Source organism: Staurois parvus, unplaced genomic scaffold (assembly GCF_062004578.1).
Source record: "Staurois parvus isolate SC_StPar_1 unplaced genomic scaffold, SC_StPar_1.0 ptg000609l, whole genome shotgun sequence".
Taxonomy (NCBI): Eukaryota; Metazoa; Chordata; class Amphibia; order Anura; family Ranidae; genus Staurois; species Staurois parvus.
In genome coordinates, this window is record NW_028318405.1 from 782,161 (window position 1) to 799,028 (window position 16,868).

The window sequence follows — 16,868 nt, forward strand, 5'->3', positions numbered from 1 at the left end:
ATATAAAAGAAAAAGTCCATATTTTTTGTTTTTAAAAAGTGTTTTTCTTACAAAATTTTGCAAATAAATAATATTTCTTTGAAAATCTTGGACAAAACGTATTCAGCTATCTTTTTAGTAAAACAAAAAGAACCCAAACTAGTTTATAACCAAAAATTATAATTTTTAAAAAAAAATGTTTACATTTTATTTTTTTTATATTATTATTTATGGGTTTTTTTTTGTTTTTTTAAACATACTGTCACCCGAGCAGTACAGTGTCACCATAGGGACACTGTACTACTTGTGGGGGGTGATGAAGATTTTTTTTCTTTTTTCTTTGCACTGATTGCTTTTACACTCATAAAGGCTGTAAAAGCAATCATTTCTCCTTTTCTCTGGCTGCATTCTTGCAGCCATTGAGAAATACTGTGAGAGTTGTGGTTGGTCACAGCTTGTCACATGGTACAAGGCTGTTGTGAATAGCCTTGTACCATGTGACCTCTGTGATCATTCACAGATTTCACACGTAGTAAGCAATGATGTCAGGAAGTGACATCATTGCTTACTACAATTCATGTGATCATTGATTGGCCAATCAGTGATCACATGATTGAGACCTCATACAGAGGTCCCGTACAGCGGTCGGTCCTCCGGACACAAAACTGGTCCCAGGATTGGAGATTTCATCTCTTCCAAATCACTTTGAAATCTTCAGGCTCCAGGTCCCAAAATGGAGTTTACAAACAAAAGAGAAAAGCCACTTTCCTCTGCATCAAACAAGTACTCTGGAGCCCCTCAGAGAACGGTGAACTCAATGATGATGAAGTGAAGATGGCTGTCCTAGGATGGTTCAGGTGTCCTGACAAATCTTTCTGTGGGAACGGTGAACTCAATGATGATGAAGTGAAGATGGCTGTCCTAGGATGGTTCAGGAGTACTGACAAATCTTTCTGTGGGAACGGTGAACTCAATGATGATGAAGTGAAGATGGCTGTCCTAGGATGGTTCAGGTGTACTGACAAATCTTTCTGTGGGTACGGTGAACTCAATGATGATGAAGTGAAGATGGCTGTCCTAGGATGGTTCAGGTGTACTGACAAATCTTTCTGTGGGAACGGTGAACTCGATGATGAAGTGAAGATGGTTGTCCTAGGATGGTTCAGGTGTACTGACAAATCTCTCTGTGGGAACGGTGAACTCAATGATGATGAAGTGAAGCCGGCCGTCCTAGGATGGTTCAGGTGTACTGACAAATCTTTCTGTGGGAACGGTGAACTCGATGATGAAGTGAAGATGGCTGTCCTAGGATGGTTCAGGTGTACTGACAAATCTTTCTGTGGGAACGGTGAACTCAATGATGATGAAGTGAAGCCGGCTGTCCTAGGATGGTTCAGGTGTACTGACAAATCTTTATGTGGGAACGGTGAACTCATTGATGATGAAGTGAAGCCGGTCATCCTAGGATGGTTCAGACAAATCTTTCTATGTCAAAACTTTACAGGCATTAGGTAAATGCTGGAATAAGTGTATAAATGTAACAGGGGAGTATGTTGAAAAATAATGCAGTTCCACTTCTTGAAATTTGTTCTTTTATTATATAAACTCAGAAGTCCCGGTTTGACTTGGACGCCTCTCCTATTATTATTATTATTATTATTATTATAGTTTTTATTTATTTAGTTTATTTGACCTGAAGTTTGAAGACTTTATTTGACTTAAAACCTTTTTTTCTAAATTTTTTCTTGATTGGTTAACCCCACTGGGGCACTACTGGGGCTCTGTGAGCCGTATTTTCCATGGGTATTGCGGCCCTGGTGTGCCTCCCGAACTGCTGGGAAAAGGTCCCTCCTCCATTTTTTTCAATCGCAGCCTGCACAGAAACCATAGGTGCAGTGCAGTTCCCAGTGCAAGAAGCAGCTGCTGCAATTTCCAGTGTATGCGGGTGCCATTAGGATAAATGGCGCTCGCAGGCATCTCCTGAATGGCAGCCCATTTGTCTGTGCGGGTGGTTGCGCCTGCGGGAACAGGCGTGGTCCCACAGTGGCAATCACTCGCACAGGTGTGAACTTAGGGTAAATGGCCCTTTGTATTCCCTACCTTTGCCCATCTTCCAGCTGATGGACTTTAGCAGTTGATTTAGGGACACAGGCACTTCAGGGCAAATTACACCCAGTGGTCTTCGGCCTGCATTGAAAAACACGATTTACCACGGAAATTGTTTTACTCAATTATTCAAATATTTGTCATGCAGGGATCTACGGCACTCTATTGTCTAAATGCCTCTAAATACTCATATATTATGTATTCACTTCCTGTCCCTGGGTTGTTGGCTTTGAAACCCCATAAACCCCAGAAAAAGGAAGTGGAGGGATAGAGAAAGTGTCAGCCACATGTCCTGTCCGTACTGCTAAACCCCAAGCCAGAAGGGACAATCATGTTGCTGAGTGTATAGTGTGGGCTCCTCTACTTCTCGATGCACCACCATAGGAAGCTGCTTTCTATGAAGGCCCTTCTGCCTGCTCAGCAAGGTTATGTGCGTCTATTGACACACACAGCTTGGCTCTGCAATGCCCCCCGCTCTCTGCTCACAGGATATGACTGACAGCAGCAGGTCTGTCTGTCTTTGTGTTGGAGACCAAAAGGCAACACCTGAGGTCATGAGCAGATCCTCCAACTGTTGACCAACCAGCCTGGAATGGAGCTTACCAGAAGGAACTGTGCTGTGGCTGAAAGTCTCAGCCACATGTCCTGTCCGTGCTGCTAAACCCCAAGACTGAAGGGACAATCATGTTGCTGAGCGTATAGTTAAATCCTTGTGACAGATAGAGTAACTCTGCCCAGTCCTTGTTATTATTTTACATGTACAGTTCCAGATAGCTAGGTCTCTGCTACCGTATGTGTAGTAGCCATCTTCCAGTATATTGTTAGGTGAATCTGTTTATTGCAATAGAGTTTATACACAGCTCATGTTAGTCTAGTTAACCCTGTCCCTTCTGGTTTGGGATTCTATAGCTAGTTTTCCCTTAGGGCTCAATAACTAGCATAGGCTAGAATAAGGTTAGGCTTCCAGTGCCCACGTTGGGATCATTAGCTTAGAGGTTAAGTCGCATGTCAGAATAAAAACTATTGGGAGGAACTATAGAGCAGAGTAGGTAGGCTGACTCTGAGTTCCAGTGCCACAGCACAGTTCCTTCTGGTGAGCTCCATTCCAGGCTGGTTGGACAACAGTTGGAGGATCTCCCCCATGACCGCAGGTGTTGCCTTTAGGTCTCCAACACAAAGACAGACAGACCTGCTGCTGTCAGTCATATCCTGTGAGCAGAGAGCGGGGGGCGGGGAAGAGCCACGCATGTGTGTCAATAGACGCACATAACCACGCTCGGGAGTGAGCAGGCAGAAGGGTCTCCATAGAAAGCAGCTTCCTATGGTAGTGCACCGAGAAGTAGAGGAGTCTAGAAGAGGAGCCACTCTGTGCAATGCTATTTCACAGAGCAGGTAAGTATAACATGTTTATTATTTTAAAAAATAAATATTCTTTGCAAATACTAAGATTAAAATAGAACTGAAATTAGAATGTGAACATTTGCTATGTTAGAAGGAAAATTGTGCCTAAGTGTATGAAAAATGTGCCTTTTACGTTGAATGCCTCCTGATAAATAGTATAGCCTTCCTGATATGTGAATGTGCCTAGGAACCCTTGTGACTACAGTCTCATAGCTGTATATCTGCAGTGTGAGATCTAAGATGCTGCTGCCTTGGACTGCTGGTTGCACCAGACTTACAGGGAGATTTGGTGGTCACTTCTGTTTTGTCCACTGTTCTTATGGCTGGAGAGGGAGCTGTACCTGATGATCTGCAGTACAAAGATCTCCCCGCTTCTGCTGCATCCTTCTTGTTGAAGGCTCTGACATGAGGCAGGAAAGCCTTGCCTCCACCAAGATTGCCATCTCCACATAGACACATGTACACAGGTGTGGTTCAGCCTCCCTGCACAGATGGTACTGTCTGGGCAGCCACCATTCTGGGGATAATGGAGGTAAAAGGAGCTCATTTTCCTCCGAGGCCTAGGAGTCATCTGGGGAGCAACTGTCCGACTGCACACGTGTTCACTGAATGGCCATTTGTAGTGAGGGCAGGACTAATAGATAGCACTATCCCACTGCAGTTGGGAAGTGGCTGTGCTGAATTACCTCCACAGCCATCCTTAGTGAGGGCAGGACTAATAGATAGCACTACCCCACTGCAGTTGGGAAGTGGCTGTGCTGAACTACCTCCACGGCCATTGTTGGTGAGGGCAGGACTAATAAATACCACTATCCCACTGCAGTTGGGAAGTGGCTGTGCTGAATTACCTCCACAGCCATCTTTAGTGAGGGCAGGACTAATAGATAGCACTATCACACTGCAGTTGGGAAGTGGCTGTACTGAATTACCTCCACAGCCATCTTTAGTGAGGGCAGGACTAATAGATAGCACTATCACACTTCAGTTGGGAAGTGGCTGTGCTGAATTACCTCCACAGCCATCTTTAGTGAGGGCAGGACTAATAGATAGCACTATCACACTGCAGTTGGGAAGTGGCTGTGCTGAATTACCTCCACAGCCATCTTTAGTGAGGGCAGGACTAATAGATAGCACTATCACACTGCAGTTGGGAAGTGGCTGTGCTGAATTACCTCCACAGCCATCTTTAGTGAGGGCAGGACTAATAGATAGCACTATCCCACTGCAGTTGGGAAGTGGCTGTGCTGAATTACCTCCACAGCCATCTTTAGTGAGGGCAGGACTAATAGATAGCACTATCCCACTGCAGTTGGGAAGTGGCTGTGCTGAATTACCTCCACAGCCATTGTTGGTGAGGGCAGGACTAATAAATACCCCTATCCCACTGCAGTTGGGAAGTGGCTGTGCTGAATAACCTCCACGGCCATTGTTGGTGAGGGCAGGACTAATAAATACCACTATCCCACTGCAGTTGGGAAATAGTTGGGTCAGACATAGGAACCCGTGGTGAGGTACAGTGTGTTTAGCACATGGAAAGGTTTCCGGTGGATGAGGGAGAAAGTAGGAACCTCAGGCCTGATTCCACCAACTGGCAAAGCCTGTGGGTCTGGGTGTGGAACTCTTTCAGCCTCTCAAGTGCCCTCACTGCCGGACCACCTTTCAGCCACTTCCTTCACCAGATGCTGATGGGTATCATAAACTTGCTCTCATGTTTTCTACAGCATAGAGACTGTGGTCAATAAATCCTACTGTAAGAAACTGTAATACTGGGTTGGGCCATGATATTCAGGGCCTATTGCCACCTTGTTGGATTCTGTTCTAATACAGTGTTCTGCATTCCTTGGTCTTTGTGTGCATTTACTTTACTGTGGCGTACCGAACATTTGGTCCTGTCTACATGCAGTGCAGAACAAGGCATTGGGTGCTAGTAATAGGGAACAAGATTAGCTGCAGGTAGATCACAGGCAATACTGATGACTATTGCTTTGCAATTTGCCTGCTTTTTTTACCAAAGGTGTCAGAGAGAGCTCGCTGGGCAGAAGCAATGGATTCTAGGAGTGCAGTTCCTAAAAGGGACTATACCATACTTGTTAATTGAGGCTAACAGGCTGTGGACTTCAATTCCCAAAAATCCTTGCACTTGGAGAAGAAGCTTCACTGTTTTCCCGGGCAAACTAATCTAAATCAGGGCAGTCCAGGGGAGAGTGAAATGGGTACAGATCTGTTGTTGGGATCTGTGTCTCACATCTGAGGAGCCATTAAACAGGAGCTAAGAGGACCTGTCGCTGTTCCTGTTTTCTGAACACCAGGAAGAGGGGACAAATCTGCACCAGAGCTTACTAGAGCTGCCTCCAGAGATTGAGTTTGAGAGTGAGAGAGTCTGTGCAATTTCAGGGTTGAAGCTAAGACTGCAGCCTGTGTGAGGATCCAGGACCTAATTACTGGTAGTTGCTGATCGCCAAGTCTTTGGGACTTGATTAGCCACCTATCATGAAGTAGTGAGCTGAACTACATGCCCTACACGTCTACCACACTCTGTTAGCCCAAATGAAGACTTCTCTCACTTAGCAGCATAACCTCTGTTATCCACTAACACCCTTAAGGGGACAGTGCACCATTCAAAGAAGGGCCCCACTGAAAGCCGGCCAACATTAGTCACTAGGTGACAGGTACTTTCTACCACCTCTAGGGGTACCCTTACATTAGGAATGTGTATTTGTTACTGGGGTTGTATGCACAAGGTGTACACCAGGACCCTTTTCTATTACCCTGAACTTATTGATGTTTAGATACTCTAATTATCCGGTTATAATTCATATTACCCTTGCTATAGTTCTTTAAGTGCAAGTTATTGGTACATTGCCTTTTTTCTTATCATAGTTCTCTTGAGTCTGTGACTTTATCTGTTTGTTGACTTACGCCCTATTGCATTGACTTGCCTTAATACATTCCATTGATTTACTTCCAAGTTCTTTGTGGCTGTCAGGAATGGACTCAGCACTGGTGGTGGGACTCACCTGCCATGTGGGCTGCAGTACCAGGGCTGACCAGTGGGTGCTCTCAGCAGCCAGAAGCTCACTCCTGCAATCAGCCAACACCTGGGGCTGATTGCAGGAGGTGTATTTAAGGAATGGCCAGACCTGCAGTCAGGGCCTTGGTGTATGCTTCCCATGAGCCCCTGTACCTGGTATCCTGTGTTCCTGCCTATCTGCCTAGTTGCTGACCCTGCTTTGATCCTGACCTCTGCTGACCGTCTCCTGTTGAACCCCTGGCTTGCCTGACCATCCTTCTGCCTGATCCTCTGTACCGCACTGCCCGTGAGTTACTGAACCCGGCTTGTGACCCTGACTATTCTCTGCCTGCTCCTCCGGTACCTCACTGCCCGCACGTTGCTGACCTGGCCTGCCTGACTATGCCTGACACTACCCAGACGATCCATCCGGCACGGATCCAGTCACTACTGTGCAAACCTGCCAGCCCCTTCACATCAGGCTTTCCCCCGGTACATACCCTCGGCGGACCCCTCTACCACAGTTGGGTGCACTCAGGGGCCGCAACCTGGTCTCAGTCCTGCGCCAAGTCCATCCCCACCATCAGGGGCTCTGGTGAAAAGGCAGACTGGGGCTTAGACTCCGCGCCCTGGGGAATCCTGTTCTGTGGGTCACTAGAGATCCCGCCGGGCGGTGCCTGACAGTACCTTACGGACGCCTGACCATTCCACCTCTCCAGCCCTGACTACGCCTGTGTTCCTGAAGCCTGCTACTTCCCTGTGTCAGTCCACACATCTCTGGTCACACCCAGATCCCCGACAGTGGCCTTTTTCTTGAGTATTCTGAAATAGGGGTAATCTGCTAATCCTTGAATCCACAGGTATAGACAGCTTTAGTACACGACCAAGTGTGTGTCAGTGGGGATCAAGCAGTTTAGAAAGTAGTGGCAGAACAGGGATCCATCATCATCATCATGAAAACGATATTGGGGGGAAAAGAACAAAACAGTTGATGCATTTTAGCCTATGTAGGCCTTCATCATAAAGTTTAGAAAGCAGTGGCAGAACCAGGGGCGGACTGACAACTCAAGGGGCCCCTGGACAATAAGGGATCATGGGGCCCCTGTGTCCTTGCCCAAACTCAAAAAAGCCTATGAAAAAGGTACCAGGGGCATCTCATGGGGCCCCTTACTGACCCCGGGCCCTCGGGCAGTGCCCGAGTTTCCAAATGGTCAGTCCGCCCCTGGGCATCATCATGAAAACAATGTTGGGGGTAAAAACTAAGATCAAGAGCACTGGTGGTGGGACTCACCTGCCGTGTGGGCTGCAGTACCAGGGCTGACCAGCGGGTGCTCTCAGCAGCCAGAAGCTCACTCCTGCAATCAGCCAACACCTGGGGCTGATTGCAGGAGGTGTATTTAAGGAATGGCCAGACCTGCAGTCAGTGCCTTGGTGTATATTTCCCATGAGCCCCTGTACCTGGTATCCTGTGTTCCTGCCTTTCTGCCTAGTTGCTGACCCTGCTTTGATCCTGACCTCTGCTGACCATCTCCTGCTGAACCCCTGGCTTGCCTGACCATCCTTCTGCCTGATCCTCTGTACCGCGCTGCCCGTGAGTTACTGAACCCAGCTTGTGACCCTGACAGTTGATGTATTTTAGCCTATGTAGGCCTTCATCATAACCGTAAGGCCTGCATAGGCTGTAATGCATCAACTGTTTTGTTCTTGGTTTTTACCCCCAACATTGTTTTCAATAAAGAAGAAGAGACTTTAATCTGTTAAGCTACCTGATCTTGGACTGTTGTGTACCTATGGCTTGTAGAGGCTCTGAGTGGGGCTCTGAGTGGGGCAAGGTATTTAACCTCATTTAAAATAGGGTTTCAGGGTGGTAGAACTGTCAGTTTTTGTTTTTGCCATCATCATCATCATCATCATCAGCTGCTCATTCAAGTGGTTGCAAAGGCTGAATGTTTTTTATGCTTGCAGCACCATTGGAAAATGTGTGTGGCCATCTAAGGCACCGAACAACCCACCCATATGTTTCCAGAGTCATGCCTTTATAATGAAGCCAACATCTTAAGGGGGCAAAACTCATCATGATAATTTATTAAATACATAAGTTAACCACTTGCTTTCCAGAGGATTTCCCCCCCCCCCTTCCTGACCAGTCCATTTTTTTGTGATACGGCGCTGCGTTATTTTAACTGACAATTGCACGGTCATGCAACGCTACACCTAAATTGAATTTACGTCCTTTATTTCCACTAATTGTGCTTTCTTTCGGCGGTATTTGATCGCCTGTGCGGTTTTTATTTTTTGACCTAAAAACAAAAAAAAGACTGACAATTTTCAGGAAAAAAAACAATATTTTTGACTTTTTGCTATAAAACATGTACAGTAAAAAAAATTAAAACTCAAATTTCGTCATAAATTTAGGCCAAAATGTATTCTGCTCCGTATCTTTGCTAAAAAATATCACAATACGTGTAAAGTAATTGGTTTACGTGAAAGTTATAGCGTCTACAATTGGTGGTATATATACTGGGATTTTTTTTTATTTTTACTAGTAATGGCGGCGATCAGCGACTTATTGCGGGACTGCGATGGGCCTTCTGACACTGGGGGGGGGAACTAACTTGGTGTCACTGACATCCCCAGTGGCACCAATATAGTGATCAGTGCTAATAAAAAGCACTAATAGCACTGGGTAGGAAGGGGGTAACATGAGGGGCGATCAAAGGGTTAACTGTGTGCTGTGTGTACTTCACTGTAAGCACACTGCTTTGGATGGCTGTGCTGTGGAGCAGATGACAGCGAGGAGAACTGTTTTCTTTACAAACAGTTCTCCTCCCCATCGGAGATCCTCAGCAATCATTGGGAGCCAGCGAGTAATTACCATCCGGGACCCGGTGATCGACTTCAATACCGGGCACTTTTACCCCCTTCCTGCCCAGGCCAATTTTTAGCTTTCGGCACTCACATAATGACAATTGCACGGTCATGCAACGCTGTAACCAAACTACATTTTTGTCATTTTTTGTTCACACAAATAGAACTTTCTTTTGGTGATATTTAATCAGCACTGGGGTTTTTATTTTTTGCTAAATAAATGAAAAAAGACAGAAAATATGGGGGGGAAAAAAACGTTCATTTCCAAATCCAGTTTTTCCAATAAGTAATTATTCTTCATAAATTTAGGCCAAAATGTATTCTTATACATTTCTTTGGTGAAAATAACCCAAATCAGTGTTTATTATTTCGTCTGTAGGAAAATCAGTATATATTCGAAATATAGATTTGAAAATCGATCAGTCCTAATGTACTGACGGACGATCTCATTTCTTGAGGCCCAAAAATGGCAGGACAGTATAGATATCCCCAAATGACCCCGTTTTGGAAAGCAGACAGCCGGTATTTAGTAAGAGGCATGGCAAGTTTTTGAAGTTGCAATTTCTTGTCACAATTTTTTAGAAAATGAAGACATTTAAAAAAAAATTCACATTTTTTCAACATACTGTCACCATACAGAATGGCATCATCATATACTGTAAGTGGTGTGGCGGTCATCAGGGACTGGTGAACGTGTGGAAAAAAAAATTAAAACAGTGAATTCTGAAGTTATAATTTTTTTAACAATTATTTTGAAAATGAAGAATAAAAACACAAAATTCACAATTTTTTTTTCACATATTGTCACCATGCAGAATGGCGTCATCATATACAGTTGCAAGTACAGCGTCATCACAACTGGTGTGGCGGTGATCAGGGACTGGTGACCGCATGTAAAGAAAAATGATTAAAGTGAATTTTGAAGTTGTCATTTTTTTGTCTTATTTTTTGGGAATTGAAAAAATTTAAAAAAAATCTTATTTTTGTTTTTTGACATACTGTCACTGCAGTACAGCGTCATCACATAACTGGTGTGGCGGTGATCAAGGACTGGTGAACGTGTGTAAAAAAAAAATGCTAAAAGTGAATTTTTAAGTTGTCTTTTCTTTGGCTTATTTTTTTTGGGGAAAAAAAATCACATTTTTGTTTTTTTCACATACTGTCACTGTGCAGTACAGCGTCATACCATAACTGGTCAGGGACTATTGAGCGTGTGAAAAAAAAAACTGAAAAAAGCTAATTTCACTGCTATAGGCAAGTATTTAACTGAATGAAATATATTCATTCAGTGTTTTTAGTTGTGATTGGCCACAACTAATCACATGACACAGATAGGCTGTGATTGGCCCATTCTGTATCATGTGATCACTGTGACCAATCACAGCTAGCAACACAATTGTATACAATGGATGGCATGAAAGGAAGCCATCCATTGTTTACAATTGTCATTTTACCTGCTGTGATTGGTCACAGCAGCCACATGGTACTAGAACTGGGCCTGTACACAGATCAGTGCACACAGCCGGTGACAGATCTCGCTGCAACACGTCCCGGCTGGCGCATGCAAGTCAGTGATACGGGAGGACGTCATATGACGTCCACCCGTATATGCAAAAGTCCCACTCATCCGTTAATCACCTAGAGTTGGGAACGGGTCAAAAAGGCAGCTGGTGCATATGTGTGGTAGCACCTATTAGAAGTGAGATATTGGTGATTCTCCATTTGCACCAGAGGGAGTTCTCTTTCGCAGGAAAACAGTGGCTATGTTGTGTAGGAAAAGACTTCCAGTCCTGGGCTGCTGCCTCTCTGATAGCCTCAAAAGAGGACTTACGGTAGAAATTAAACCTTTGTGGTGAGTATTGAGGCCGGTACACAGATCAGTGGACACAGCCAGTGACAGATCTCGCTGCAACGCAGCCACACTGGCACATGCAAGTCGGTGATACGGGAGGACGTCATATGACGTCCACCCGTATCAGCAAAAGTCCCACTCAGCGATCAATCTCCTATAGTCAGGAACTGGTTAAAAAGGCAGCTGGTGCATATGTGTGGTAGCACTGATCTATTAGAAGTGAGATATTGGTGACTCTCCATTTGCACCAGAGGGAGTTCTCCTTCGCAGGAAAACAGTGTCTATGTTGTGTAGGAAAATACTTTCAGTCCTGGGCTGCTGCCTCTATGATAGCCTCAAAAGAGGACTTAAGGTAGAAATCAAACCTTTGGGGTGAGTGTTGAGACCGGTACACAGATTCCCAACTGCCCCTCCCCTACGCGTTACACTACAGGGACTCGTAGCTTCCTCTGGGGGATGTGGTTCCCAAGCCACATGTGTCCCTTCTTCCATCGCTTCTTCCCCAGGGGCAGTGCTGCCCCCCTGAAAAATGCCACCCTAGGCAAATGCCTTGTTTGCCTTGTGGTAAATATGCCTCTGATCCATAGTTCAGCCTAAGCAATGTATGTTGATCTAAACCCAAGTATTAAAATCACATGCAAGCTTTATGGTGATTCGGCCATGAAGTTCTTTATTCAGGCTTTGATCAGGCTTCTGATGGAGATTACAAGGAAGGCAGTCCAGAGCAGTGATGTGCTTCCCACGCTGGAGTGAGTGCATGTAGGTATCACTGAGCTAAAAAAAATGAGTAAAATAGTTAACAACAGTAATATCTGGAAAAGGGCAATTGTCTATAATAACCTGTTTACAATCTGAATGTTATCTACACTCACCGGCCACTTTATTAAGTATACCTTGCTAGTGCCAAGAAAATCTCACCCACACCATCACACCACCACCACCAGCCTGAACCGTTGATACAAGGCAGGATGAATCCACCACACCATGACACCACCAGCCTGAACCGTTGATACAAGGCAGGATGGATCCACCACACCATGACACCACCAGCCTGAACCGTTGATACAAGGCAGGATGGATCCACCACACCATCACACCACCAGCCTGAACTGTTGATACAAGGCAGGATGGATCCACCACACCATGACACCACCACCAAACTGAACCGTTGATACAAGGCAGGATGGATCCACCACACCATGACACCACCACCACCAGCCTGAACCGTTGATACAAGGCAGAATGGATCCACCACACCATGACAACACCACCACCAGCCTGAACCATTGATACAAGGCAGGATGGATCTACCACACCATCACATCACCACCACCAGCCTGAACCGTTGATACAAGGCAGGATGGATCCACCACACCATCACATCACCACCACCAGCCTGAACCGTTGATACAAGGCAGGATGGATCCACCACACCATCACATCACCACCACCAGCCTGAACCGTTGATACAAGGCAGGATGGATCCATGCTTTCATGTTGTTTACACCAAATTCTTACCCTACCATCTGAATGTTGCAGCTGAAATCTTAAATTCTCCAATTTTGGTGAGCCTGTGCAAATTGTAGCCTCTGTTTCCTGTTCTTAGCTGACAGGAGTGTCATCCGGTGCAGTCTTCTGCTGCTGTTGTCCATCTGCTTCAAGGTTCATCATTTAGAGATAAAACTATGAATTCTTATACTGTACCGCGCTCCAATATTATCAACCTTTTGTGATTAACCTTTTTTGGTTGTGTGAATTTCTTAATATACCACCTATAATCCAATCATTACTTACTTCTATGGTGCTTAAATATACAATTAACATAAATTAATTTATAAATATGAATTAAAAAATTATATGTGATTATAACAAATATTAATAAAAAATTAATGAAAAATTGGAATGTCAATTCTATGTGAATAAAATAATAAAAAATTAATAAAAAAAAAAAAAAAATTAATAAAAAAAAAAAAAAAAAAAAAAAAGAAGGGAAATGTCAATTATTTTCTTTGAATTTGAGATGGTGTTGTTATTCAATTTAGTTAATGTGATAAGTCTGTGTTGGCAGCTTGAACTTCTCCCTCGTCTCCTCTCCTCTCTTTGTGCTTTCTTCACTGGCTGCTTTGTTTATTCCTCCATATACGGAACATGCAGAGAAGGGAAAAGAAACATAGTGTCTTATCCGGGATATAAGTGATTTATTGCTCTTTGATCTCCCACTCACATTGTGTAAATGTAAATAACGCTTTGAATACAATGTAACAAGATCCTGCTTCAGACAGCCTGGCTGAAGCAGGATCTTGTTACATTGTATTCAAAGCGTTATTTACATTTACACAATGTGAGTGGGAGATCAAAGAGCAATAAATCACTTATATCCCGGATAAGACACTATGTTTCTTTTCCCTTCTCTGCATGTTCCGTATATGGAGGAATAAACAAAGCAGCCAGTGAAGAAAGCACAAAGAGAGGAGAGGAGACGAGGGAGAGGTTCAAGCTGCCAACACAGACTTATCACATTAACTAAATTGAATAACAACACCATCTCAAATTCAAAGAAAATAATTGACATTTCCCTTCTTTTTTTTTTTTTTTTTTTTTTTTTTTTTTTATTAATTTTTTATTATTTTATTCACATAGAATTGACATTCCAATTTTTCATTAATTTTTTATTAATATTTGTTATAATCACATATAATTTTCTAATTCATATTTATAAATTAATTTATGTTAATTGTATATTTAAGCACCATAGAAGTAAGTAATGATTGGATTATAGGTGGTATATTAAGAAATTCACACAACCAAAAAAGGTTAATCACAAAAGGTTGATAATATTGGAGCGCGGTACAGTATAAGAATTCATAGTTAAATTTCATACACCTAGAGAGGGTGTAATTAGTGCCTGGCGATCCAATATTTAATTAATATTCACTTAAGCACACAATTAACACTAATAATAGAGTAAGTTAACTCCTGGTGGCTCACAAATAACTATTCTACTAAAAAAACATCATTTAGAGATAGTTTTCTCCATACCTTGGTTGTAACAAATGGTTATTTGAGTTACTGTTGCCTTTCTATCATCCTGAACCAGTCTGCCCATTCTCCTCTGACCTCTGATGTCAACAAGGCATTTTCGTCCACACAACTGCTGCTCACTGGATATTTTCTCTTTTTTGGATCATTCTCTGTTAACCCTACAAATGGTTGTGTGTGAAAATCCCAGTAGATCAGCAGTTTTTTAAATACTCAGACCAGCTCGTCTGGCACCAACAACCATGCCACGTTCAGAGTCACTTAAATCCCCTTTCATCTCCATTCTGATGATCAGTTTGAACTTCAGCAAGTTGTCTTCACCACATTTAGATGCCTAAATGCATTGAGTTGCTGCCATGTGATTGGCTGATTAGCAATTTGCGTTACCAAACAATTGAACAGGTGTACCTAATAAAGTGTCCGGTGATTGTATATGGGGTTTAGGTCTTCCATATAGAAATATTTTACCCATATTAATGTTCATGTTTTTGTAATAATTGCAATATAACCCTTTTCACCTCCTGGTTCCTCAGACTATAGATAAGAGGATTCAGCATTGGGGTCACCATTGCATAGAAGACAGAGGCCACCTTATTTTGTTTGTCAAGATGGCTAGAAGAGGGGTGTAAGTAGGTGACGAAAACAGTGACATAAAATATGGTAGCACACATTAGATGGGAGGAGCATGTACTAAATGCCTTCTGTCGACCCTTGGTGGATTTCATTTGTAGAATGGCCAACATAATAAGAGTATAGGAGACCAGGATGGTCGTCAATGTGCTTACTGTGCCAACACATACATAGAACACATTTAAAATGTCACAAGAATGAGTATCTGAACAGGACAATTTGAGTACTGGTGGGATGTCACAATAGAAATGGTCCAACAGGTTTGGACCACAGTACTGCAGAGTGAACATACAACTGGTTGATGATGTTGACTGCACAATGCCAAATAAGAAAGCAGTGAGAGTTATCTCTTGACATTTCTTCTTGGTCATTATCGAGACATAGTGGAGCGGATGACAAATAGCCACATATCGGTCATATGCCATACTTGTCAGGACAAAGACCTCCGTACTTGCCAGACCAGCAAAGAAGCAGAACTGAAGAGCACAACCAATGAAGGAAATCTGCTTCCTCTCAGAAAGGAGGTCAGACAACATTTTGGGAGTCACTGCTGAAGAGTAGAAGAGGTCCACCATAGACAAATAATTCAAGAAGTAGTACATCGGAGTGTAAAGACTTGGAGAGATATGAACAATAACTATCATCCCAACATTTCCAAGGATGGTCACCATGTAGACAAGCAAAAAGAATGCAAAGAGGAATGGGACAAGTTTCTCATCATCAGTTAAACCAGCAAATTCAAACATGGCTACTTGTGTCTTGTTTTCTCCCATATCCATTGAGTTTTTGCCCTGTGATAGCTGAAATATAAATTGTTTTTCTTTAGTCTGAGAAAAAAGGTAATTTACAGAGGAATTTATTTAAAGCCACTAAACCATTCCCCCATTAAAAACGGTATTATTTCCACTATTATACATGATAACTTCCTGCTGGCCATGGTTGTTAAGCATGCCAGTGGATGCAGGTACCACTGCCTTCTTAACAGTTAGTAATGTCATCAGTCCTACTTACATGGTCAGAAATCCTCAGCCATGTAGGCAAATAGGGTAGGAATGATTAAAAAAAAAACAAAAAAAGCATGGCTCCTCCCCCTAATACAAAGAAAGAAAATGTTTGGAGTCCTCCCCCAAAAAAAACCTATACCAGACCCTTATCGAGCAGTGAGATTGACCAGCAGTATAAGATTACGGTATAGATTTTTTTGGGAGGTCACCAAACATTCACATTTTTTGGATTGGGAGGGGGCATACTGTTTTTTTTTTAAATCATCCCCACCCCATATGGATATGATTTCTTTAAACTGTATGTCAATCCATAAGGTTCACCCTGTGAACAGACCAGTGTTAGATGGAGATATAGTTTAAATAATAACTCCACTTTTGCTGAGGTAAAAAACAATCCCCTCTGGGTGATCTGTGTACATTGCAGGGATTTTAACAAACGTTACAGGTTCCTACCTGTTTCTGCCCTGAAGAAAAAGCCGTATGTTTCACCATGCCCTAATGTCCTTTGCAGAATGATTCAGAATTGGATTAATAAATCACCTTCATATCCCCTTGACCATTCTTCCCCTTATCAATAGTACCACCATAAAACACGTATCACCTTCACCAGTCTCACCCTTAACAATGGTACCACCATAAAACTCAAAGCACAGTCACCAGTCTTACCTTTAAGGATGGCAAGGGCATAGATAAGGAGGAAGTCAGGGGGGTCTGAACCCCCCCCTCTCCCCCAGAGGAGAGTTGCCAACCATCCTTGCAGGCTGCAGTCCACAAAATGTCCACTCACCCGCGAGTCGAAATAAGGTGGAGGTGGCAAGCAATGCCATGACTAGGGGTGTGTGGGAGGGTTGGTGGTTGTGGTGACAAGCAGCAATCTCCTGTATAGCTTTCAATGAAGCAGCTGGAAGCCGCAGGAAAGAGAGGAGGAGATCCGGCTTCCAGCTGCTTTATTGAAAGCCATACAGGAGATCACTGCTTG

General features: G+C 43.4%; 1 protein-coding gene across 1 annotated transcript; it reads right to left on the reverse strand.

Annotated features, from left to right (window-relative positions):
• Positions 1 to 14,728: 14,728 nt before the first annotated feature.
• LOC149449638 (olfactory receptor 5AR1-like) lies at positions 14,729 to 15,667 on the reverse strand. The gene has a single exon (XM_089692977.1). The coding sequence runs from the start codon at positions 15,662 to 15,664 to the stop codon at positions 14,729 to 14,731; it is 936 nt and encodes a 311-aa protein (XP_089549103.1). The 5' UTR covers positions 15,665 to 15,667.
• Positions 15,668 to 16,868: the final 1,201 nt, after the last annotated feature.

Coding starts and splice junctions, on each gene's coding strand:
- LOC149449638 (XM_089692977.1), bottom strand. CDS start 15,664: ATGGATATGGGAGAAAACAAGACACAAGTAGCCATGTTTGAATTTGCT.